Source organism: Leopardus geoffroyi, chromosome C2, assembly GCF_018350155.1.
Source record: "Leopardus geoffroyi isolate Oge1 chromosome C2, O.geoffroyi_Oge1_pat1.0, whole genome shotgun sequence".
Taxonomy (NCBI): domain Eukaryota; kingdom Metazoa; phylum Chordata; class Mammalia; order Carnivora; family Felidae; genus Leopardus; species Leopardus geoffroyi.
The window spans coordinates 121708143-121733482 of NC_059333.1; the positions used below are offsets into that span (position 1 = coordinate 121708143).

The 25340-nt window shown below is 37.3% G+C and overlaps 1 protein-coding gene across 3 annotated transcripts in view; it reads left to right on the plus strand.

The window, feature by feature from the left end:
* Window positions 1-25340, plus strand: part of TFDP2 (transcription factor Dp-2) — a 177715-nt gene that overhangs the window by 35218 nt on the left and 117157 nt on the right. For all 3 annotated transcript variants that reach the window (XM_045503434.1, XM_045503433.1, XM_045503432.1), the window contains exon 2: window positions 18169-18284. In XM_045503434.1, the coding sequence (XP_045359390.1) occupies window positions 18270-18284 (15 nt within the window). In that variant the 5' untranslated portion in view covers window positions 18169-18269. The remainder of the gene's footprint in view (window positions 1-18168; window positions 18285-25340) is intronic.

Below are 25340 nucleotides of genomic sequence, written 5' to 3' on the forward strand. Positions count from 1 at the left end.
TATTTTTGAGAGAGAGAGTGAGTGCACATGCGTGGGTAGGGTAGGGGGCAGAGAGAGAGGCAGACAGAGAATCCAAAGTGGGCTCTGTGCTGATAGTAGAGAGACCGACGTAGGGCTCGAACTCACGAACCATGAAAAAATATTTAACTTCATTAAAATTTTTTTTAGGTTTATTTATTTATTTTGAGAGAGGGAATGAGAATGAGTGGGGGAGGGGCAGAGAGAGAGGGAGACAGAGGATCCGAAGTGGGCTCTCTGCTGTCAGTGCAGTGAGGGGCTCGAACTCACAAACCTTGAGATCATGACTTGAGCCGAAGTGAGCCACCCAGGTGCCCCAGCCCCTCTCACCTTCAAAGCCAAATGCTATGAGGATTCATCTTTTATGTGCAGTCTCCCTGGTGTGCTAGTCTGTTTTTCCCCCTTCCTTGTACCACAGCTCCCTCCCTACTGCAGATAGCCATGGTCTGTTCTTCCAAATTGAGCCTTTGTCCTTCCTACCTTCTTTGATGTGGCTTCTACTCGATCTTTGGTTGCAGAGTTTGTTGTGCCAGTTTTTGGGTCATTTTCTGGGTTATTTTTGCTGATGTGAGCATTATCTAGTTGTATCTGTGGGATGAGGTGAGCTTCTGGTCCTCCTACTCTACTATCTTCCCAGCCTCTGGTGCTAGTCTTTTTTTTGACTGGGTTATTTTACTTAGCCTAATATCCTCAAGATTCATCCATGTTGTAGCACATGTCGTAATTTCTTTCCTTTTAAAGTCTCGATACTATTAGTTTTTCTGTATACATCACATTGTTCTTATCCATTCATCCATTGATGGACACGGATTGCTTCCATGTTTTAGCTGTTGTGGATAATGCTGCTCTGAACATGGGTGTACAAATATGTCTTCAAGACCCTCCTGTCAGTTCTTTGGTGTATACCCACAAGTGGAATTGCTGGATCATGTGGCAATTCTATTTTTTTTTTTTATTTTTTTTTAACGTTTATTTATTTTTGAGACAGAGAGAGACAGAGCATGAACGGGGGAGGGGCAGAGAGAGAGGGAGACACGGAATCGGAAGCAGGCTCCAGGCTCCGAGCCATCAGCCCAGAGCCCGACGCGGGGCTCGAACTCACGGACCGCGAGATCGTGACCTGAGCTGAAGTCGGACACTCAACTGACTGCGCCACCCAGGCGCCCCTCTATTTTTAATTTTTAACTTTTTGAGGAGCTTCCATACTGTTTTTTACAGTGGCTGCTCCATTTTTTTAAATGTTTATTACTTATTTCTGAGAGAGAGAATGCAAGTGAGGGAGGTGCAGAGAGAGAGGGGGACAGAGGATCTGAAGCGGGTTCCGTGCTGACAGCAGAGAGCCCAGCGTGGGGCTCAAACTTAGGAGTCATGAGATTGTGACCTGAGCCAAAGTTGGGTGCTCAACCGACTGAGCTACCCCAGTGTCCCTGTGGCAGCATCATTTTATATTCTTACCAATAGTGCACCAGGCTCCACTTTGTCCACATCCTCATCTCCTTTTTTTAAACTTAACTTTTTACTATCAGTTTTAAATGGTATTCTTTGACTCTCACCCATTAAATATGTAACAATCAATGATGTTACTTTACTTTCCTCCTTTTCTTTGCTCTCTCCTAACAGTTTTTAGTTGCATTTTTTATACTTTGTCAAAGCATGTACTGTTTACATATTGTCCTTCCCTCCATGACCCCAGTCGTATTTTAGTTTTACATCTACAATTGAGTGTATAAAATGCTCACTGGAAGTCCTCTTGAAAAATTTTTCCAGACATAATTTGGTTAGATAAAGCTAATCCTTTAATAGATTCCTCAGAAAGGGCACACGTGCATAGTATTTGTTAGGTTACATCATATTCAAAGTGGGTTTTTCCCCAGTTTTAGTGATATAATTGACATGTAACATTGTCTGAGTACAAGGTGTACAACATATGATTTAATATGTATATATATTGCAAAGTAATGACCACAGTAACTTTAGTTAACGTTTATCATCTCATGTAGTTAATACAAATTCTTTTCTTGCCATTAGTGTTTTTAAGATTTATTCTCTTAGCAACTTTCAAATATACAATATAGTATTGTTAACTGTAGTCACCATGCTGTACATTATATCCTCAGAATATATAACTGGAAGTTTGTACTTTTTGACTGCCTTCACCTAATTTACCGCCAACTTCCACCCCCTGCCTCTGGCAACCAATCTATTCTGTCTTTATGAGTTCAGTTTTTTTAGATTCCACATAGAAGTGAGATTATACAGTATTTGTTATTCTCTGATTTATTTCAGTTAGCATAATACCCTCAAGGTCATTCATGTTGTTACAAATGGCAGGATTTCCTTCTCTTGTAAGGATGAATAACATTCGCGGCGCCTGGGTGGTTCAGTCAGTTGAGTGTCCGACTTCAGCTAGGGTCATGGTCTCGTGGTCTGTGAGTTTGAGCCCCGAGTTGGGCTGTGTGCTGACAGCTCAGAGCCTGGAGCCTGCTTTGGATTCTCTGTCTCCTTCTCTCTCTGCCCTTCTCCTGTTCACACTCTGTCTGTCTGTCTCTCTCTCATAAATAAACATTAAAATAATTAAAAAAAAAAGATGAATAACATTCCATTCTCTCTCTATACACATCTCATTTTCTTTATCCATTTATCTGTTGATGAATAGTTCGGTTGTTTCCATGTCTTGGTTTTCGTAAATGCTGAATGAACATGGGGGTGGAGATATCTCTTTGAGATAGTGGGTTTAGTGATTTCATTTCCTTTGGATATATGCCCAGAAGTGAGATTGCTGGATCATATGGCAATTTTAATTTTTTAAAATTTAATTTAATTTAATTTTTTGAGGAAACTCTATGCTGTTTTCCTTAGTGACTACACCAATTTACATCCCCACCAACAGTGCACTAGGCTTCCCTTTTCTCCACATCCTCACTAACACTTATCTCTTCTGTTTGATGGCAGTCATTCTGACAGGTGTGAGATGGTATCTCATTGTGGTTTCGATGTGCATTCCTCTGATGATTAGTGATAAACACCTTTTCATGTACCCTTTTGCCATTTGTATGGTCTTCTTAGGAAAAATGTTTAGTTCCTCTGCCCATTTTAAAATCAGATTGTTTTTTGTTTTTGAACTCCATGCTTTTTAAAATATATTTTGGATATTAACCCCTTATGACATATATAATTTTCAAATATTTTCTCCCATTTAGTAGGTTGCCTTTTCATTTTGTTGATGGTGCCCTTTGCTGTGCAGAAGCTTTTTAGTTTGATGTAGTCCCACCTGTTCATGTTTGCTTTTGTTGCCTTTGCTTTTGGTGTCAACCCCCCGCCCCCTGCCAAAATCATTGCCAAGACCAATGTCAAGGAGCATACCCCCAAAACTGCTTTTTGATGTCCTTGAAACTTGAAGTACAGCTTAGCAGCGTATAATATCTTGGTTTCCATTTTCTTTCCTTAAGTTTCTTGAAAAGACTGCTCTACTGTTGTCTTGCTTTATATGTTATTTTTGAGAAATCTCATGCTAGTCTAATTCCCTTGCCTTTATCTTTGTGAATTGTTTTATCATTTTGCCTGGATGCCATAAAATTTTGTTTTGCTTTTTTTTTTCTTTAAACAGTTTACAAGGATATGTGTCCAAGTTGATCGTTCTGGATCAGTTTTCTCAAGTATCTGATGGGCCTTTTCCATATGTAGATTCAGGCCTTTTATTTCTGGAAAGTTTTCTTGTGTTATAATTTCAATGTTAGGGCTATCCCATTAATTTCATTTTCTTCAATAGGGACACCAATAATACTAATGTTCTTTTCCTGTTACCCATTTCAGACAATTTCTCTCTGACGCTTTTGCTTCTTTCTTTATGTCATTTTCATTCTCTTTATCATTTTCTTCCTTTTCTTCAACAACATTTATTGAGTTTTCATTAAAATCTATTCTCTCTCGTGTGCCTTATAATTTATTTTTCATTTCTTTTTAAAAATTTAATGTGTTTATTTTTATTTTTGAGAGAGAGAGCATGAGCAGGGAGGGGCAGAGAGAAGGGGACAGAGGATCTGAAGCAGGCTCCGCGCTGACAGGAGTGAGCCTGATGTGGGCCTCGAACTCATAAACCTTGAGATCATGACCTCAGCCGAAGGTGGATGCTCAACCAACTGAGCCGCCTGGGCACCCCAGCAATTTAATTTTTCATTTCTTATATGATTTTGTCTTTTCTTCTATTTATGGAGTTCAACTCTAATTTCTTTCGGTTTTTGTCTGTTTTGATTCTTTGTTTTTGTATTTCTGATTCAAGGTTTTTTTCAGATCTTCAAATTCTTGTTTGGAGATATTTAATTCAGTTTGAAGTGAGTGCTGGTTTTTCCCAACTCCATGATTGGTTCTGGGAGAGAAAACTATCAACAGAAAACCTTTTGTTTGTATTTTTCTGATTGTTGCAATACTTTAGTAGGCATATACTTACTTTTGTGTCTCTTCCTTCTGTGAACAAAGTGTGTCTAGTTTTAAGGTTCTTCTGCTACTCTTCCCTATTCTGTTCAGTTTTTTTTTTTTTTTTTTTTTATGAATTTGTGGTTTTGGTGGTGCAGGAAAAGGGTAGAAGAAGGGTTGGTATGTCGTGTTCCCATTTTGTTTCCGTAGGATGTGTAATTAATTTCTCCCTCTTATTGCCTTTTTTCCATTAAATGCCTTGTCTGCAAGAGTTACCATCTCTCTCTATCTGTATACGCAATTTCCCGCCAGAAGCACTGTTTCTGGGGGGCTACCACTGCTGGTTCAGTGGTTTCTAGATACTTTCACATCACTAGAGCTATGAACTATTAAGTCCTAACCTTGTGTTCAGTATTTTCACCTTAATTATTTTACTCTTTGGGGTAATTCTGTATGTGTTTCCTCTGGATTTTTTGTACCCCTGTGCTCTTTTTCATTGAATCTTCATAGCCTCCTTTCACTCTCTGTATCCACAGACTAGAAGGTAGAGAATTTATTTGTTTTCCTTTACTTATACCTAACTTAAAGGTTGCTGTAATCTCTGCCTCTTAGTAATGATAATGTTGAAGGCATGAGTCCTGTGTGGTTTTATTTATTCTCCTTGTTTATTTTCTATCTGTTTGGGGAAGCTGAGAGAGATTAGTAATCAGGCTACCTCCATTGTTCTATAAGCTCGAAAGATCCAGTAATCCCTAGTTTCATATAGTTTTATACCTGAAAAACCCAAGAGTCAAGTGAAAAACTACCACAGATAGTAAAAAATTTAGTTTTGTAGTGAGGTATAAAATTAGCAAATAGAAATCTGTAACTTTATTACATACAAACAGCTTGGAGGCTATGATGGAGAATTCCATGTGTAAAAGGACAACAGCCAGCTAAAACAACAACAACAAAACCTGGGGGTAGCTATAAAAAGAAATGTATGAAACCTAATGTGTTGGTTTCCTAGGGCTTCCATAACAAAGTGCCACACACTAGGTGGATTAAAACAATAGAAATTTATTCTCTCACTGTTTTATAGGCTAGAAGTCAAAATCAAACTGTTGGCAGGACCATCCTTCCTCTGCTGCCTTTAGGAGAGGATCCTTCCTTGTCTCTTCCAGTTTTTGGTAGCTCCAGGCATTTCTTGATTAGTGGCAGTATAACTCCCGTCTCTGCCTCCATCTCTACATGGCTGACTTCACTTTGTGTCTTTGTCTGTATCTCTTCTGTTCTTTTTTACTTTTTTTTACTTTTTTTAAGGTTTATTTATTTTATTTATTTTTTTTTTAATTTTTTTTAACGTTTTTTATTTTTTATTTTTGAGACAGAGAGAGACAGAGCATGAACGGGGGAGGGGCAGAGAGAGAGGGAGACACAGAACCGGAAGCAGGCTCCAGGCTCTGAACCATCAGCCCAGAGCCTGACGCGGGGCTCGAACTCACGGACCGCGAGATCGTGACCTGAGCTGAAGTCAGATGCTCAACCGACTGAGCCACCCAGGCACCCTAGGTTTATTTATTTTTTGAGAGAGAAGGAGAGACCGAGTGTGAGCAGGAGAGGGGCAGAGAGAGGGAGTCGCGGATTCTGAAGCAGGCTCCAGGCTCCAAACTGTCAGCATAGAGCCTGAGGTGGAGCTTGAGCTCATGAACCGTGAGATCATGACCTGAGCTAAAGTCACACGCTTAACCGACTGAGCCACCCAGGTGCCCCTCTCTTCTCCTGTTCTAAAGAACACTAGTCAGGGGCGCCTGGGTGGCGCAGTCGGTTAAGCGTCTGACTTCAGCCAGGTCACGATCTCGCGGTCCGTGAGTTCGAGCCCCGCGTCGGGCTCTGGGCTGATGGCTCAGAGCCTGGAGCCTGTTTCCGATTCTGTGTCTCCCTCTCTCTCTGCCCCTCCCCCGTTCATGCTCTGTCTCTCTCTGTCCCAAAAATAAAAATAAACGTTGAAAAAAAAAAAATTAAAAAAAAAAAAAAAAAAAAAAAGAACACTAGTCATATTGGATTAGGAGTCACCCTAATTCTAGTGTGCCCTCACCCTGTCTTGATTCCATCTACAAAAACCCTAATTTCCAAATAAGGTCACAATCATAGGTATCAGGGATTAGGAATTAAGAATTGGACATATCTTTTTGCAGGACACAGTTCCACCCATAACACCTGCGTGAGGAAAAATTGTAAATATCCCTGAAGGGCATAAAGCAGATTTAAATAAATGGAAATATATACTCTGTTCTTAGGTAAGAGGACTCAACATTTTTAAGATGTGAAACTTCTAAATTAAGTTAATTTAGGGAGGATTGACATCCAGTAAAAACACTGACAAGTTTTTGGTTCTTGTTTTTTTCTTAGAATTTGAGATGCATATTGCAAAGGCTAAATCAAGAAGTAGACAAGTAGGGGTGCCTGGGTGGCTCAGTTGGTTAAGTGATCGACTCGATTTTGGCTCAGGTCGTGATCTCACAGTTATGAGATCTGAGGCCCATGTTGGGCTCCATGCTGAGCAGGGAGCCTGCTTGAGATTTTCTTACCCTCTCTCTCTACCCTCCCCCTTTCAAAATAAACATAAAAAAAAAAAGTAGACAAGTAATGATCATCAAATAAACTGAAAAAGAACAAAAATTTGCAAGTAAATGTCATCTAAAAAATCTTTTAATAAACACTAATAAACATTCTGTACTGGTGAAGCTGTGACGAAACAAGTACTTTTATATACTGCTGGTTGGGGTGCAAATTTTCACACCTGTCGGGGACAATTTAGCAACATTTCTATAAGTGTATATATATCATTAGATCAAAGAATTCCACATACAAAATTATGTGTGTATAAGGTTATTCATTGAGCCATTGCTTATAATAGGGAAGATTGGAGACCCAAATTCCAACAAGAGGGAACTGGTTAAATGTTATATTACAGGCAGTTGTAAAAGGGAATAAGGATATTCTCTTTGTACTGATTTGGCAAGATCTCAATGCTGTATTGTTAAGTGTAAAAAAAGCAAGATACAGAACTAAATGTTTAGCTTTTTTAAAAAATAGGAAAACTAGACCATTTTCATTTTACCTGTATATGCTTAAAGAAACCTGGGGCAGATACATCAGAAACGTAAGTATTGAGACTTGTCCATACAGAGGTATAAATGAGATAGGTAGGAAATAGGCAGATGGAGGAATAACATTGGGAGAATGACGTTTCACTCTGTACCTTTTTGTACTTTCTAACTTTCCTGTCCTCTTTTTTTTTTAATCAATGTTAATTTTGGTTTATTATTAAATATTTAGTAAATACTAAATAAATCAAATTAAAAATTATGCAGTAATTATCTTTAAGGATGGGAGCTCATGCACGTAAGACAAATGTTCTTATGACCTGCCATTTTCCCAGAAGTCGCTTTTAGATCATTTTAAACTGTGTAGTATTTAGTTTATATCTTCAACATTTGTAAATAACACAAACCTTCAATCTCCTAAAAATCTTAAATGTAAAATGAAAACTGCTTGGAACTCATCTTTTCATGATATCATCGAACATATATATAGTAACATCTCATTTCTGTAAACTTTATTGTAAATTTTGGTTTTCTGTGACCTTGGAAAGTTATTTAAGCTTTCTGACTTAGTACCTCTCCCCCCACCACCACCCCCTAAAATGGAATAACTATTCTGCACAGTTATTTTGAGGACTTATATAGTAAATAGCTCTTATGATGATGCTGATTTTAAAATTGTTTCATTTTCATTTGAATATAGATTAGGTACCTATATAAGTACAGTGGTATTCCAAATGACAATTGGAAATTGTACTATTTTCCTCACAGATTACTCCTTTTTGATTGCCTCCAATTTTGTCTTTGTGCACTCTTGGGTAAATTGAACGTTTGAGGGGCGCCTGGGTGGCTCAGTCGGTTAAGCGTCCGACTTCGGCTCAGGTCACGATCTCGCGGTATGTGAGTTCGAGCCCCGCGTCGGGCTCTGTGCTGACTGCTCAGAGCCTGGAGCCTGTTTCAGATTCTGTGTCTCCCTCTCTCTCTGACCCTCCCCCGTTCATGCTCTGTCTGTCTCTGTCTCAAAAATAAATAAACGTTAAAAAAAAAAAAGATTAAAAAAAAAAATTGAACGTTTGATGCTTGCATAGTTCTTTGTACAGTACTTTGTCTAAATTTGTTACTACCCAAATGATATTTTAAAAACTCACCTGGCCTGTTGTGATGGATCAAGTTGGGATAAGTCTTAACATTTGTATTACTAATCTAAAGCTGTGTTGATCTGGAAATGTGACTTTGCTGAAGAGCGTATGTGCAGCCAGTGATTGAATCCGTGTTGTCATTGTACATAAATGAATAATGGTTTAAAATTTGGCTGGCACTGCTTGCAAAAAAAAAAAAAAAAAAAAAAATTTGGCTTGCACTAAAGAACCTTTCTGTTAGGTCTTGGCACGATTTTGAAATGTGATTTTGTTTTAAATTTGGGTGATATCTTCTAACATTGCTTCTTTGATCAGGGTAGACTTGTTTTCAATGAGTGAGAACTGGTAATAAATGTTATAATCTATGAAAATGTTTGAAACAAATATATCACTTAGGTTTCAATATAGAAGCACATGTAAGGAACATGTCATAAGTCCCAATTTTGTCAGGGAATAAGGAAGGAATTCTACTTCAGTGAATTTACTTGGTGAAATGTAATTCTATGTCTAATCTTTCTTTAGTATTAAGCTGTCAGTTGTGAATTACTTTGCTAATGTACTCATCCCTAACACTAGCTAACCATTTGTTCCCCTATTACTGCATCTTTTCTACTGGATATAATTGGCTTGACGCCTGAAAATCAAGATAAGCAAATTTAATAAGAATTTTATGTTAATTAAAATTAATAACATGAAGGAAAGCCTGAGGACTTGAGTTACTGACTAGTGCATGGGTTTTGTGAAAGCTAACTTGAAGGCTGGAGACCTTTTTTTTTTTTTTTTCCTCTCATTTCTGGGATTTGCTTTGAGTTTTGTTTCTTTGAGTCAAGTTTGTTAGATAAATGGATTATGGATGGTAATTATAAACTTATCTGATGTACGCAAGAAGTGTGCGAGCATTTCAGTTACTAAGGAATTCCAGAATATAGCTGATATTGCTAGTTTTTAAATAATTAGGATGCAAGTAATTTCTACATAATCTTTGGTGAACATAATTTAGTATCTCTCTGGTTCAGATGTTTGGCTCCCTGCTTAAAATCTTTTTGAGGCTTCCCACTAATCAGATGACGTTTCACTGTGCACCTTTTTGTTCTTTCTGGCTTTTGTGTCATCTCTTAGCAGCCCTCCCATTTGCCCTATGTTTTCAGTTACCTAGATCTTCCTTCAGTTTCTGCAACTTCCCATAGGCTTTTCTTCCCATGAGCATTCATTTCCCTGTGCTGCTGGTTGTTCCCTCTGGCTGTGTTGTACCCTCTGTCTTTGCCTCTGGTTTACAAACTTTGCTTGTTTGTTGAGTTTGGCTCAGACTTCACTTCCTGAAAGAAATCTCTAAAACCACTGGAGGCCCAGTCCTTTAGTGTACATATTTCCTTTGCATCTTTTTTGCCTACTGTAGTAGCACCTACAGTAATTGTCATAAAGTAGTTAATTATAAAATGCATGTTTAATGCCTAAATGTAGGTTCCACAAAGGCAAGGACTGTTATTGTTTCTCGTAGTATCTTTAATGCTCAGCCTAGTGTTCGACATGCAGCAGACATTCAGTAAGTATTTATTGAATAAGTAAATGAATGAGTAGCTCTGAGACAACATTATTCATCATTTCACTGCATGCCTGTAGAAGACTGTTAAAAGTTGTTATTGATTGCTTATAGTATTAATCAGTTTTTATTGTTGCTCAGGATCCTGAATAAAAGCTTATGTAACACTGGAAAATTTTTTTCAACTTAAAAAATAAGCAATGAACATAAAACCAATTTTCTTTTCCTTTTTTTTAATTAAAGATTTTTTTTTAATGTTTATTTATTCATGAGAGAGAGACAGACTGCAAGCAGGGGAGGGGCAGAGAGAGAGGGAGACACAGAATCTGAAGCAGGCTCCAGGCTCTGAGTTGTCAGCATAGAGCATGCATGATACAGGGCTTGAACCCATGAACCGGGAGATCACGACCTGAACCAAAGTGAGACCCTCAGCCGACTGAGCCACCCAGGTGCCCCTCTTTTCCTTTGTAAAATGGTGACGGTTCTTTGGAAGAGTAGCTTTTGGTAAAAGTGTTTTTCAGATTTTACTCTTGTGTACTGTTTTCACCTTAAAACTTAGTGAAATTAAATGTGCCCTTTTATAAATATTTTTCTTATAACAAAAAAAAAATAATGAAACACAAATACACTGCTGGATCCAAAAAAACCTTTCTGTTCATGGTAGAAAATTGTCACTCAAAATTATCCTATATAGCTTAATGACATTTCAGAGGTGTAAATGTGTTATATGGTTAAAAATATTTTCATTTTCTGCTTTCAAGTCATTGTTAGATGAGATTATCATTCTATTTATTTATTTATTTATTTATTTAAGTAGTCTCCACACCCAACACGACCGACCCCAAGATCAGGAGTTGCATGTTCTTCCGACTGAGGCAGCCAGGTGCTCCAAGATTATCATGCTATTAAAGGATGAAAAAAAATAAAATATTGAGTATGTAATTCATCAAATAAATATTTTCTTTAAAACAAACAAAAAACAAGTATCACTTGAGTTCCAACCATGTACCAGACACTGGGTATATATAATAGTGAACAGATAGGGTCACTGTCCTCATGAAACTTATACTTTAGTTGTCAGAGATAGGCCACATTCTGATAATCGCACAAATAAATAGATAATGACAAGCTGGTGTGTACTGTGAAAGAAGAAAGTACGAGAGGGTAAATAGAGGGAGACCCTGACCTAGTCTGGTAGCAGGAGAGGGACAGTTTTCCCTGTGGAAGTGACATTGAGAAGAAATCTAAAGGATAGGAATTAACTGTGGTGAATATTTCAGGCTGAGGAAACAGCATGTGTGGAGGCCCTGAGGCAGGAGGAGCATGTTTTTGAGGAACTGACAGAAGACCAGTAGAATTAGATCAGAGAGAGGAAGTGACTCAACACAGAGATGGAGAGGTAGTCGGAGACCAGATCAAACATTAAGGATTGAGTCATTAAAATGTGATTACTGACACCAGTTTGTAGCCTTAGGAAATCTAAATGTCCATTGCTAGGGGACTATATCATAAATTATGATACAATGATGTAAAGGAATACTATGTAGCTATAAAAAAAATGAAGTTTACTTATGTACTCAAAAATAAAGAAAATTTCAATTTAATATTGAAATTAAAAAAGAAAGAATTGGGGCGCCTGGGTGGCGCAGTCGGTTAAGCGTCCGACTTCAGCCAGGTCATGATCTCGCGGTCCGTGAGTTCGAGCCCCGCGTCGGGCTCTGGGCTGATGGCTCAGAGCCTGGAGCCTGTTTCCGATTCTGTGTCTCCCTCTCTCGCTGCCCCTCCCCCGTTCATGCTCTGTCTCTCTCTGTCCCCAAAATAAATAAACGTTGAAAAATTAAAAAAAAAAAAAAAGAGAAAGAACTAAAAAAGGTTAAAACCTGACCCAAAAATATGTGACCTGTGCCATATGAAACTTTCAAGGATGTTGTTGGTGTAGTAAATTATCCTTTTGTATACATGTATTGTAATAGTAATTGCATATTTTGTTATATTTTGAGAATCTATTATATCTCAAGTCAGATATATTATGGAAATTAGCATAATAATTAAGAACATGTCGGGGTGCCTGGGTGGCTCAGTCGGTTAAGCGGCCGACTTCGGCTCAGGTCATGATCTCGCGGTCCGTGAGTTCGAGCCCTGCGTCGGGCTCTGTGCTGACTGCTCAGAGCCTGGAGCCTGTTTCAGATTCTGTGTCTTCCTCTCTCTCTGACCCTCCCCCGTTCATGCTCTGTCTCTCTCTGTCTCAAAAATAAATAAACGTTAAAAAAAAATTTATAAAAAAAAAAAAAAAAAAGAACATGTTTACTGGTCTGAGATCCCAGGTTGATATACCAGCATTGCCATTTACACAGTTGGTTAACCAGGCAAGTTACTTCAACTCTCTAAAGCTCAGTTTTGTCATCTTAAACATGTAATAATATTTATCTGATAGAGTTGTGGTATGAATGGTATGAAATCATGCCTGTGAAGCATTTAGGAGAGTGTTTGGAAATGCTCATCACCTAAGAAAGAGTTACATACTACCACTTTGTATGAAAATATCTTCTCATTAATACCACTTACAGGAGTCAGAGTGCAGAAAGAGAACACCGAAGGATGTTATACCCAAAGCTTATTGTAGTTGCCTCTGAGAGGTGGGATCATGGCTGATTATTTGTTTCTTTAGATATTTGATTATTGTTTTGTATGTTCTCCAGACTTTGAAACATGGGCATGTTTTTAAAATTAGTAATGTCTTTATTTAAATATGCTGCCTTTGCTGAAATGTAATTTTTTCATAGCCTCTTTTTCAGCAGTGTTAGAAAGTCTACATACCCAGATTTAGGTGATGTTAATCCTACAGACTTACCCATAATTATTCCTTCTCCTTATTTTGATTAGTGCTGTACCATTTTAAAAGGCTTTGTGGCCAGAGCTGCTAATTGTGATTGGGAAGGAAAAGGATTTGCATTTTGAGACCATCTGTGGGAGTTGCATTGTTTGAAACTGACAAGAGATCATGGCAGATGGTGAGGTCACAAAGATTGACTTTTTGAGCTTGACATAATGTGTTCATGAAGCTGGAAGAAGAAATCCAACTTATTTTTTAACCAACTGAAGAGTTTAGTGACAGGAAAAAGTATACAGTTGTTGAGCTAGGATAAAACATAATGCATCAGTGCACATGACTGGTTTACCTTTGAAAATCACCAGTGCCACCAAAGATGGCAATTCCTTGAAATATTCAGTGCCATGTGTATTTACTTTCTAGATACTTGGTTTTAATCATATGTTACAAATAAATTTTAGATTGAAGACAATGTTTAAAAGCAAAAGCTTTAAAAATACTTAGAAATGTGCATTTTTATTTATTATTTATTTACTTTTTAAAAAAAGTTTATTTTGAGAGAGACAGAGACAGTGCGAGTGGGGAAGGGGCAGAGAGAGAGAGGGAGACAGAATCCCTAGCAGGCTCTGCACTGTCAGCGTGGAGCCTGATGCAGAGCTCAAACCCACAAAACCGTGAGATCATAACCTGAGCCGAAACCAAGAGTCAGCGCTTAACCTACTAAGCCACCCAGGTGCCCTAGAAATGTGGTTTGTTTGTTTGTTTATTTATTTATCTGGTATTTAAAAATTTTTTTATTAGAAATGTGTATTTTTAAATCAAAGGCTATACGCTCTCACTCAAAGGCAGTATAGCATACTTCTTCATTTTTAATTGAATGAGGCAGATCTCTATCATAATCCCATTTCTTTTTATAACGTTTTTCTTAATGTAATTTTACATAATTTAAATTACATTTGAAGGTTTATGCTTGCGCTTTCATCTACTGCGATGTCTTCAGTGCCTAGATTAGTGCCTTGCACATAGTATTCAGTGCTTACTGAATGAATCAATGAATAAAGTTATTGCCTACTTTTGTTAATTTTAGAAGAGTTTTTCTTAACCACAATTAGACACATTGTTTCCTTTTTAAACTAGATTTATGGTGTGGTATTTTTTACTTCTACTACATGTGAATTATGTATTATTTACTTTGGAAGAAGAAACCTTATTTTGTCATGAGAGAACAGCAAACTACTTTTTTCTCTAACGTTGAGGGCTTACACTGCTAGGCCATGTGTTATCTTGACTTGTTGAATTAAGTGCTATTTATTACTATTTTGAAGATGAAGAAATTGAGGCACAGAGATGTTTATTTAAATTTACTAGGGGCGCCTGGGTGGCGTAGTCGGTTGGGCGTCCGACTTCAGCCAGGTCACGATCTCGCGGTCCGTGAGTTCGAGCCCCGCGTCAGGCTCTGGGCTGATGGCTCGGAGCCTGGAGCCTGTTTCCGGTTCTGTGTCTCCCTCTCTCTCTGCCCCTCCCCCGTTCATGCTCTGTCTCTCTCTGTCCCAAAAATGAATAAACGTTGAAAAAAAAAAAAATTAAAAAAAAAAAATTTACTCAAGAAATCCATGTGCTTTGGCTCTGTTTCAAACATTTATCATTTAGGTAACGTTTAGAGGTTTTAATTTGTACTTAGTTCTGGTGAGAGGATACAAAGGGAATACTAAACAAAATTAAGTTAAAGTTAATTAATGTGGTTAAGAAGTATTTTATTGGTAGCCACTTGTTATTGTGTGCTGAAATAATAACGCTCTGTTAGTTTTTTTCTTTTAGTTGGGTGAATATCACAGTGTTGCTCAATAGCCCAGCCATTAGGAAATATAGTACCATACTGAATACTGAATATTGTAATGAAGCTAGAAGCAATTCTGACCATTACAACCATATTCTGGAATGAAGAAATGGGAGAAGGGAAAAAGGACATTTACTAGTTGAATCTGGTAGCTCAACCCAATGATGTCTGCTTATATTTCACTGACCAGGATTATGTCATACAGTCAGCACATCTGAAAGGGAGAGTGAGAATGTAGTACTTTTCTTTAGTTGGGCATATTGCCACCTTCAACTTCTCCTAAGGAAGAAGAGGGAAAGATACTGGATAGGCAACAATATCTGCCTTAGATAGATCTAGCAGGTTTCTAAAATTTAACAGGAACTTTGAATGGAAAACCCTTCCTTATTTTTTGTTGTACATTTAGGGGCACCTGGGTGGCTCAGCCGGTTAAGCCTCTGACTTCGGCTCAGGTCATGATCTTGCGGTTCGTGGGTTCGAGCCTTGCCTTGTGTGGGGCTGTGTGCTTACAGCTTGGAGCCTGGAGCCTGCTTTGGGTTCTGGGTCTCCCTCTCTCTCTCTACCCCTCCCCCACTTACACTCTCTCTCTTTTTCAAAAATAAACAAACATTAAAAAAATACATTTCAGGGGCGCCTGGGTGGCTCAGTCGGTTAAAACGTCCGACTTCAGCTCAGGTCATGATCTCGCAGTCCATGAGTTCGAGCCCCGCGTCGGGCTCTGTGCTGACAGCTCAGAGCCTGGAGCCTGTTTCAGATTCTGTGTCTCCCTCTCTCTCTGACCCTCCCTCATTCATGCTCTGTCTCTCTCTGTCTCAAAAATAAATAAACGTTAAAAAAAAAAAGAATAAAAAAATACATTTCAATAGGTCAGAAGGTAATCTTAGAAATATTTAAAATTGACTTTTCGTGGGATGCCTGGGTGGCTCAGTTGGCTAAGTGTCCGACTTCAGCTCAGGTCATGGTCTCGTGGTTCATGAGTTCAAGTCCCATGTCAGCCTCTGTGCTGACACCTTAGAGCCTGGAGCCTGTTTCAGATTCTGTGTCTCCCAGAACTTAATTCTGCGCCTCCCCTGCTCGCACTCTGTCTCTCTCTCTCTCTCTCAAAAATAACTAAACATTAAAAAAAATTTTTTTAATAAAATAAATAAAATTGACTCTTTGTGATTAGGAATGTTCAGTGTTTATGAATAAAATTTGGTGTATTAACTTGGTGGATCTGATGATTTTCATTTGGACAGATTGTACCTAATTTACTGCTTAACATAACCCTGAAAAACTCAGTATACCTGTTTTTCAAATGAGGACACTGAAGCTCAAAGTGGTTAAGTCACTTTGTTCAAGGTCAGACAGCTAAGTGTCAGAGCTGAGATTGAGCCTAAATTAAAAAAAAAATCCATGCTCAGGGTGTCTGGGTGGCTCAGTTGGTTGAGTGTCCAACTCATGTTTCCCACTCAGGTCATGATCTCACCAGTTTGTGGGATGGAGCCCCATGTCGGGCTCTGTGCTGAGTGTGAAGCCTACTTAGGATTCTCTCTCTCCCTCTGTCTCTCTCCTCTGCTCTTGTGTGCGTGGACTCTCTCTAAAATAAATAACATTTTTAAAAAGTTAAAAAATAAGAAAAGTAAGAATACTTTTTTTTTTTTTTTTTTTTTTTTTTTTTTTGCCCACAAAGTTTTACTTTATAGATTCCAATTCTAGTGTATGAGATGGACATTTTGGAGTTCCTGTTTCTTCAAGCTCCTATTGTTTATGGTCTTTTCCAAATTAAATTTTATTTTTTCCTTCCCCTTAAATTTATTTATTAAAGCTTTAATTTTGAAGTGATGGTAAAATAAGAGGAAAGTTGCAAAAGTAGGGCAAGTAACTTCTAAATACCCTTTTCTCAGATTAACCAGTTGCCAACATTTGCCACATTTGTTTTATCATTCCCACTTTATATACAGATTATATATATTTTTTCATCATTTGAAAGCTAGTTGCTGCTATCATGCCTCTCCCTTCTAAATATTTTGGTGTATGTTTTCTAAAAACAAGCACATCCACCTAAAAAGCCCCATGGTCCTCTGATCAAAAGCAGGAAATGGAACACTGAAACAATACTATTACCCAGTCGGTGGACTCTATTTCAATTTTTCCAGTAGCCCTAATAATGGTGTTCATAGTAAGTATTTTTTTCTGGTCCAGAGTCCACTTCAGGATCATACTTGGAATTTAATTTTTATGTGATTTTTGTCTTTTTAAATCGGGACTGTTAGTCAAGTTTTTTTATTTTTTCTTTCATGACAGTAACATTTTTGAAAAGTTCACCTGTTATTTTATGGAATGACCCTCCATTTAAATTTCTCTGATATTTCCTCATGATTAGATTTAGGTTATGCATTTGGATGGAAATACCTCAGAAGTGATATTATATCCATCTCAGTGCACTTGTGGAGACGCGTGATGTTGGTTTGTGCCACTGTTGGTGGTTATTTGATAGGTTTGATTACTTTGGCTATGTGGTGTGTGTCAGGTTTCTTCACTGTAAAATTTGAATTAGTAGGTATTTTGTGGGGTGATATTTCAAGACTGTGTAAATATCCTTTTTCTCACCCACTTTCACCCACTAGTTGTAGTATCTAATAATGATCCTTGTCTAATCAGTTATTATGATGTTTACAAATTGGTGATTTTCTTACGTCGTTATTCCTTTCTATTTACTAGTTGGTATTGAATTGCAAAGAAGAGCTTTCCCTTCTTCCTCATTATTTCGTTTAATCTGCTTTTTATCAGTATGCAGTCCTGGATCGTTACTTCATTCAAAGAGTTTATAGTCATAATCAGTTACTGTCACTGTATACTTTGGCGCTCAGTTGTTCCAGATTGTCCAGTTGTAGGCCCTTTAGGCTGGCTCCTGTATACTTTTGATATATCTCCATCATTTCTTGAGCTCTTCCTTACTGTACAGTAAAATGTTCTAGTCATATCTTGTACATCTCCTGCCCCAGCTCTGGAATTGGCTATTTCTCCAATAAGCCTTGGTGTTTCTTTCATTGCATTATCTAAAGTAACATAGTATGATATTTCAAAGCCCAGGTTTTATCACTTGTTAGCTGAGTTGATTGGTCAAATTTTTTAACTTCTGTAAGCTCAAATTTTTACCTGGAAAATGAGGGTTAAAATGGTATATGTCTCATAGTGTTGTGAAGATTAATTTAAATGATCCCCTTAAAGAACAATGCATGTCACTTGGTAAATATGACATGAACATTGCCTATTATTATTGTTATTATATTACTGTTCCCTCTCTTTTCCCCTTTTAACAGGATGTTCTTTTAAGGAGTTATTGAAGACGAAGTTTTTTTGTTTTTGTTTTTTGTTTGTTTTTTAATGGCTTTACAGAATTTTAAATCGAATACAGTTTGACATGACGGCAAAAAATGTAAGTATTTGTAAATTTTTAAATGTAAGTATTCTTGATGTGAGTTGTACTTTTCCCTATGTACATTTTCTTCACTATTCTAATTAATCAAGTTCATTTTACTGGCATTAATTTATAATTGTTTTTGTTTATGCATAGAACAAGATAGTAAACTTTAGTGCTGTTGAATATAGCATTCTACTGGACACGGTAGCATTCTTATAAATTGCTGCCAAGTTGTGTCTTCTCAACAGCTGCAAAATTTCCATCTGTAGAAAGTTTCCCACCCCTCTCCTTTTTTGGTACTGTAATAAATTTGTTTTCGTGCTTGCTGGAGATTTTTACTTAGAAGATCACTGTTTTCTTTGGCCCAGTTTTTTTCTTGTGGACGTAAGGGAATATGTATATTGGATATTGTTCAAAAGAAGCTTGCTATCTTCCATGAGATGATTCCTGAGGGGACATTAGATTTTGGATTTTTTGGAGAACTTATTCAGTTTGTTTCCTCTGCTTGAGGCTATCATTTCTGAATCTACTTCCTTTCAAGTTATTTTCTTATTGTCAGGCTGTATCAATGGATTTGTTTCCAGTTATGTGAGGATTATGCTAGAAAATAAATACTACAACATTTAGGGAAATAACTTACAGTTGCTTTACTGTTCCCAGATTGTGATGTTGGAATCTTTGATTGCATGTAACAGAAGCCAGCTTAGGCTACCTTAAAAAGGGAATTTATTATAAAGATACAGGAATGTCTCAAACAATTTATGAGTAGGAATTTAGTGGGCCCTCAGAAAGATCTGAGTACAGGAACTTGAAATCTACCAGGAACTGAAGCAGTGTTTAGTTTCCATTTATTAACTCTGCTTGTCTGTGTGCATCTGCTTCATACTCTCTCTCTCTCTCTCTCTCTCTCTCTCTGCAAATCATGCTCCTTAGTTTTCCAGGCAGCATCTCAATATACGTGTTACAGAGCCAGCCTGTTCAGAGAAAGAGAGGTGTGAAGGAAAGGAAGGAGGCAGCTTGACAGATCCTGTCTGCCCATGTGAGCTCCAATTCCAAACTCCTTGGGGTGGACCTCTGACACTGCTCAAGTGTGACGTCTACTAGTGGTTTAGTTAATTGTGACCAGGAAGAGCCAGCATTCTGTTGTGTGGAAAGGTCTTTTGTAAGCCAGACAGTTCCAAATACTGCCTGTTATACATCTAAAGAATAACGTTAAAAAAAAACAACCACCTTAATTATTTATCTCTGTTTTCCTATTATTAACTTTGCTTTTGACATGCTATAAGTAGCTGTAAGCAGATATAGATTTTGTTTCATTATCATTTAATTAATTTCATTAGGATAAATTATCAGGAGTAGTAGGCTTTAATCTACATATTTGTTACATATTTGTTACATATTACATATTTGTTAAAGTGCTGTTGGGGGGAAAGAAGAAACAAAGTTTTAGTCTGTGTATAGGGAATTTTCTTATAGGATATTATCCTGATTTTTTTTTTCTCCTTTAGGAAAAAGGGGAGGTAAAAGTTATCCTGAACCACAAGATGGTTAACATTCAAATAGCAAGCATATTTTGGCTTAAAATGTGCCTTGAATCAAATATCATCTTCTTAGTCATATGTACAATTCACTATATTAAAAGTTGTTTCCCTAAAGTAGCATAAAACATTTGAACCAGTGATGATTATACTCCCATTATTTTGTTTGTATATTTGGAAGAAATCAAACAGTGAGCAATATATTTCTCTTTCTGCTATGGCATCCTAAGGGGAGAGGGATAAGTGATGAGCTGATGGTCTTTTGATACCTTTGAGTTAGGGACATGGAGAATTCAAACCTCAGATTAGGCTAATGTATGTGGGAAAGAATTGGAATAGACTGTCTGAAAATAACCAATCAAGTTTACTACCTATTCTGCAATAGATATGAACATTTTTGTGGCTTTTAATATGTTTTGTCAAGATACTTACTGAAAGGATTATACTAGTTCACAGTGCCACAAACAATTCATTCTCCTTCTTCCCCCACCCACCAAATATATGTACCTGATCCTGTTCTAGGCTCCTGCCTTCTTTGGGCTTATAGTGTAGTGAGAGAAGACAGTGAATACATATATACTGTCAGGTAATGATAAATGTCATGAATAAAAATAAAATAGGGTAAGAAGAAAGAGGGTGATGGTGGCAAGGGAGAGCTCTTTCAACTCAGGTGTTCAGAGAGTTCTCTTTAAGGGCATGACATTCAGACAATGCTCTTGAGTCTCAATCCAAGAAGAAGCCAATCATATGAATATATGGGAAAAGATCATTCCAGGTCGAGGCAGGAAAAGGTGTGGTTGTTCAAGAAACAGCAAGGTGACCAGTTTTATAAGTGGAACAGACTAAGCAAGGGATAGTGGTAGGGGATGAAGTCAGAAGGGAAGCAGGGGCTGGATCATGTGGACCCTCAAGGACTGGGGCGTTGGGTGTGTATTTGAAATGTCAGTAAGGAGCCATTGGAGATTTGGTGGATAATTGCATGACCTGACTTACCATCTTAGAAAGTTTGTCCTGACTGCTGAGTCAATAGATTGAAGAGGGGCATAGTAGAAGCAGGAGACTCATTTGGCACTTAACTCAGTAGTTCAGACACACACGCAGGTCTTAGAGAGGCATTAGTAAACACATACTCAAATATTTACATCCTTATTTTCTGTTTCTCATGTTACATTTCTCTTACGAGAGCAGGTTTTTTGTGAAGAGTTGTTTTTGCCTTATCCATGCCATAGTAGGTCTCATGATTACAAATGATAGCAACCCTATTCAAAATAGCTTAAGACAAAAAATGGAATGTGTTGATTCACATAACTGAAAAGTTTGGAGTAGTGTGGCTTCAAACATATCTGGATTCAGGGGATCACATGATGGTGTCAGGGATCTAGTCTCCCTTTTTCCATCTCTTGGCTCTATATGGTAGCAGAATACCCTATATTGGCCTTATAATTCTTATATCAGAAGAAGAGAGGGAACTTTTCTTTTTTAGCATGTATATTTCAGATTCCATGGAGGAGCTTTGGTTGACCCTGCTTGGCCCACATGTTCAGTTAGACAAGTGGAGAAAGAAGTGGGCCAGGTCTGGGTCATGGGTCCACTTTTGTTGAAATAGCACAATTGAAGCTCAAGGATTAACAGCCATACTGGAACTACGTGGATTGTGGGATGGGTCATTTTGCAAAAAGTAAGTTCTGTAAAGCTGGCAATATATTCACTATTTCCGAGATAAAATTGTTGTCAAATGGTATCTGGTAGCCACTGATACGCTTCATGACCACAAATGCAGGTGTGTTCTCACTTAAGCTCCCTCAATATACAATCAAGAATGTGGAAGGTAATTTGATGTGTATTTTGAGCCTTGTCAAATAATCTTTTAAAAAATATGTAAGCCTTGGGGTGCCTGGGTGGCTCAGTTGGTTAAGCGTCCGACTTTGGCTCAGGTCATGATCTCATGCTTCGTGGGTTTGAGCCCCACATTGAGCTATGTGTTGATGGCTCACAGCCTAGAATCTGCTTCAGATTCAATGTCTCTCTCTCTCTCTCTCTCTCTCTCTCTCTCTCTCTCTGTCTCTCTGTGCACCTCCCCGACTCACCCTCTGTCTCTCTCTCAAAAATAAATAAAAAACATTTTAAAAAATGTAAGCCATGATACTCATTATAGAAAAATTAGAAAATACAGATAAGGAAATGGCATAGAGATTAGCAGCAGAATTTTGCCTAGGAAGACATCTGGTATATATACAAGTGTGTGTGTATGTAAAAAATATATGTATATATTTCTAATAAAAATGTCATGCTGTTTTGTAACCTACTGTTTAGCTAAATCTCTGTGATGAATGTCTTTTCTTATCTTAATATCTCTGCAACATCATTTTAAATGACTGTTTTATGTTATCTACTAAATAGGCATTATACTTTCTTAATATTGGCCATTAAGTTATTTCTATTTTTATATATTTTTAAAATTTTTTTTAATGTTTATTTATTTTTGAGAGATAGAAAGTGAGCGGGTAGGGGCAGAGAGAGAGAAAGACACAGAATCTGAAGAGGCTCCAGGCTCTGAGCTGTCAGCACAGAGCCTGACTTGGGGCTCAAACTCACAAGCCTTGAGATCATGACCTGAGCCGAAGTCAGACGCTTAACTGACTGAGCCACCCAGGTGCCCCTCTATTTATATATTTTTTAAGTTTATTTATATTTCTAGAGGGAGAGTGAAGGAGAGTGGAGGAGGGGAAGAGAGAGGGGGACAGACAAACTGAAGCGAGCTCTGCACTGAAAGAAGAGAGCCTGATGTGGGGCTCAAACTCACAAACTGTGAGATCATGACCTAAGCTGAAATCAGATGCTTAACTGACTGAACCACTGAGGCACCCCAAGTTATTTCCATTTTTTTTTTTAACTTTCTTTCTTTCTTTTTTTTTTTTTTTTTTTTTTTTTGCTTACTCATTGGATTATTCTCATAAGGCAAAGTCTTAATGAAATTACTGGCCGAAAGGGTGTGTGCTTTTGGGGGCTTTTGTTTCATATTGCTAAATTGCATTTCTGAAAGGTTGCACCAATTTATATATTCATCAATGGTATATGAGAGTGCCATTCCCTTTTCTTTTTTTTTTTTAATGTTTATTTTTGAGAGAAAGAAAAAGAGCGCGTGCATGCGAGCAGGGGAGGGAGCAGAGAGAAGGGGACAGAGGATCTGAAGCAGGCTCTGTGCTGTCAGCAGTGAGCTCTAGGCTCCAACTCATGAACTGTGAGATCATGACCTGAGTAGCTCAACTGACTGGGCCACTCAGGCGCCCCCCCCCCCCCCCGTTATTTTCTTTTTAATCTTTGTCAGTATAATCAGCAAAAAATGGTATGTAATTTATTCATTTCCCTCATTACTAGCTAGGTCAGACTGGTATGCTGTATGTTCATTCATTCTTTGGTCACTTGCATCTCCTATGAATTGACTGTCAGTGTTGAAAAGTTAAAAGCCATTACCATTACCGTTTGAATAACAATCCACACTTGAGCATTGCTTTCATTAATAATCATATTCACATAATTATTTAATTTGATCTAAGGAGCTCTCTGAGTTTGTTGTGCACATGTTTTGTCAGCTCCATTTTGCAGTGATTGTTCCAAGATCACCTTGCTTGTAAATGTCCGAGCTGAACTTGGAATACAAATCATCTCACTCTGAATCTTGTTGTCTTTCAGTTTTGTCAATCTAAATATGTTATTGTCAATGAAATTATAATGTTGTTAGTGGGAAATATGGTTTTATTCTTAAAAACTAGGCTTGGATATTTTTTATTCTACAGACATTTAGTGACTGTTTACAGTGTGCAGCACAGTGTTTGAATAACCCAGTAGAAGACTTTTCTCAGGACCTTGTTAGGTAAAAAATTTTACATAAAATGAGTTCACCTTTTTCTTTTGCTCTGTGAACCATTATTATTATATCCTTTTTAAGTAGAAGAAGGAAAAAGGCTGTTTTTAAATGCCTTTCCTAGCCAACTTTTTCTATTCTCAAATAATCCTTTTTCTTTGTCTTTAAACTATAAAGTGTTTATGAAAGCAGAAATTATTGCATTTTTTAAATTTTAATTAAATTAATTTTAGTGTTTATTTAAAGTCTAGATACAAACACTTCTCCATCTACTAGACCCAAATCAGCATATAGTATTGACCCACAACTGACCTTTGTCTTTTTAGTGTGTAATTTGTTGGTTATTAAGATGCAAATGTACTTCTGTTTAAAAGTTTCCAAATTGATTCACTGCTTCACTCTGCAGAAGTTGGCCATTAAGAGCAGGTGTTTAAGCATAACAGTAACTCAGTAACTGTGAACTCTCTCCACTGTGAATATGTGGTTTCAGTTGAGGTTTTTGCCGTTATCTTTGTTTAGTAACAAAAAGGTATAAACTAATGCTTTTGAAATAATTGTAACACATGTATTAAATGATCACATTGTATTAACGTTGGAATATTAAAGTCTGTCTTCGCCTTCTTTGCTTTCTCTTTACAGTAGAACACCAATGAAAGTTTTGTCTTTCTCTTTTTATAGCAAAAAATTTTGTTATAAAAGGGCGGCATGTTAGTGATGCCACAGTAAACTCTTGGCATTTACAAGTAAACGCTTGCCATTAATATTTGTGAACAACTCTGGAGATCCATGTAGTGGTAATTTGTTGCAAATTTTGTTGCAAAGGGTTTACTTCTAATAGCATACTTATAAGAAGCTAGATAGAATTAAGTATCTGCACCATTGTATACATAGGATTAAGAAGCTGCATTTTAGATGTCTTCTGCTCAGCTGCTGTCATAAAAATTTGGTATTCAATGAGAGAAATAGGTTTGCATCAGAATTACTTTTCCATGATGTGAATGATATGTAGAAATATTTCTGGTAACATATCTCTTGACAAAAGGAAACAGCTATTAGTAGTGCATTTGAATTATTAAATAATGAAATAATTAGCTCTTACATTGTGAAATTGTGAAGTATCAAATGAGTTCTCATGAAGAATATATAATGCTAATACAGTGTGTAGTTTAAAAACAACACAAGTGCACAGACATAAAGTTATAAACCTTTGTGTGCTTTAAAATCTTTTCAGTGTGGTAGTACTTTGAAAGGATGTTTGAGGTACCAAGTTAGCATTTGGTAGATTACAAATCTACAAGGATTAAAACAATAGCATAATAGTAATAGTAGAACAACTTATTAGAATCTTGCTTTATGTCAAGTTTTCAAAAATGTAGAGTCTTTTCATTCCTGGCTCTATAATAAATTTTTTAAACTCTGTTTGATGATACTACTGTATTTAGCTCTATGATTCCAAGAAGTCCAGTGGCCATCACATTAAATGAAATAAATTGCCTCTAGGTGAATTTATAGTTACACTTGTTATAGATAGCCCCCAGGTATCATATTAATAGTAATGAAGGTTAACGTGAATTGAGCACTTTGTGCCTTACACTGGGCTAGATGCTTTATATGAATTATCTTAATCTTTCTAATAACCTAAACTGATAAGCACTTCTAGCACCAGTT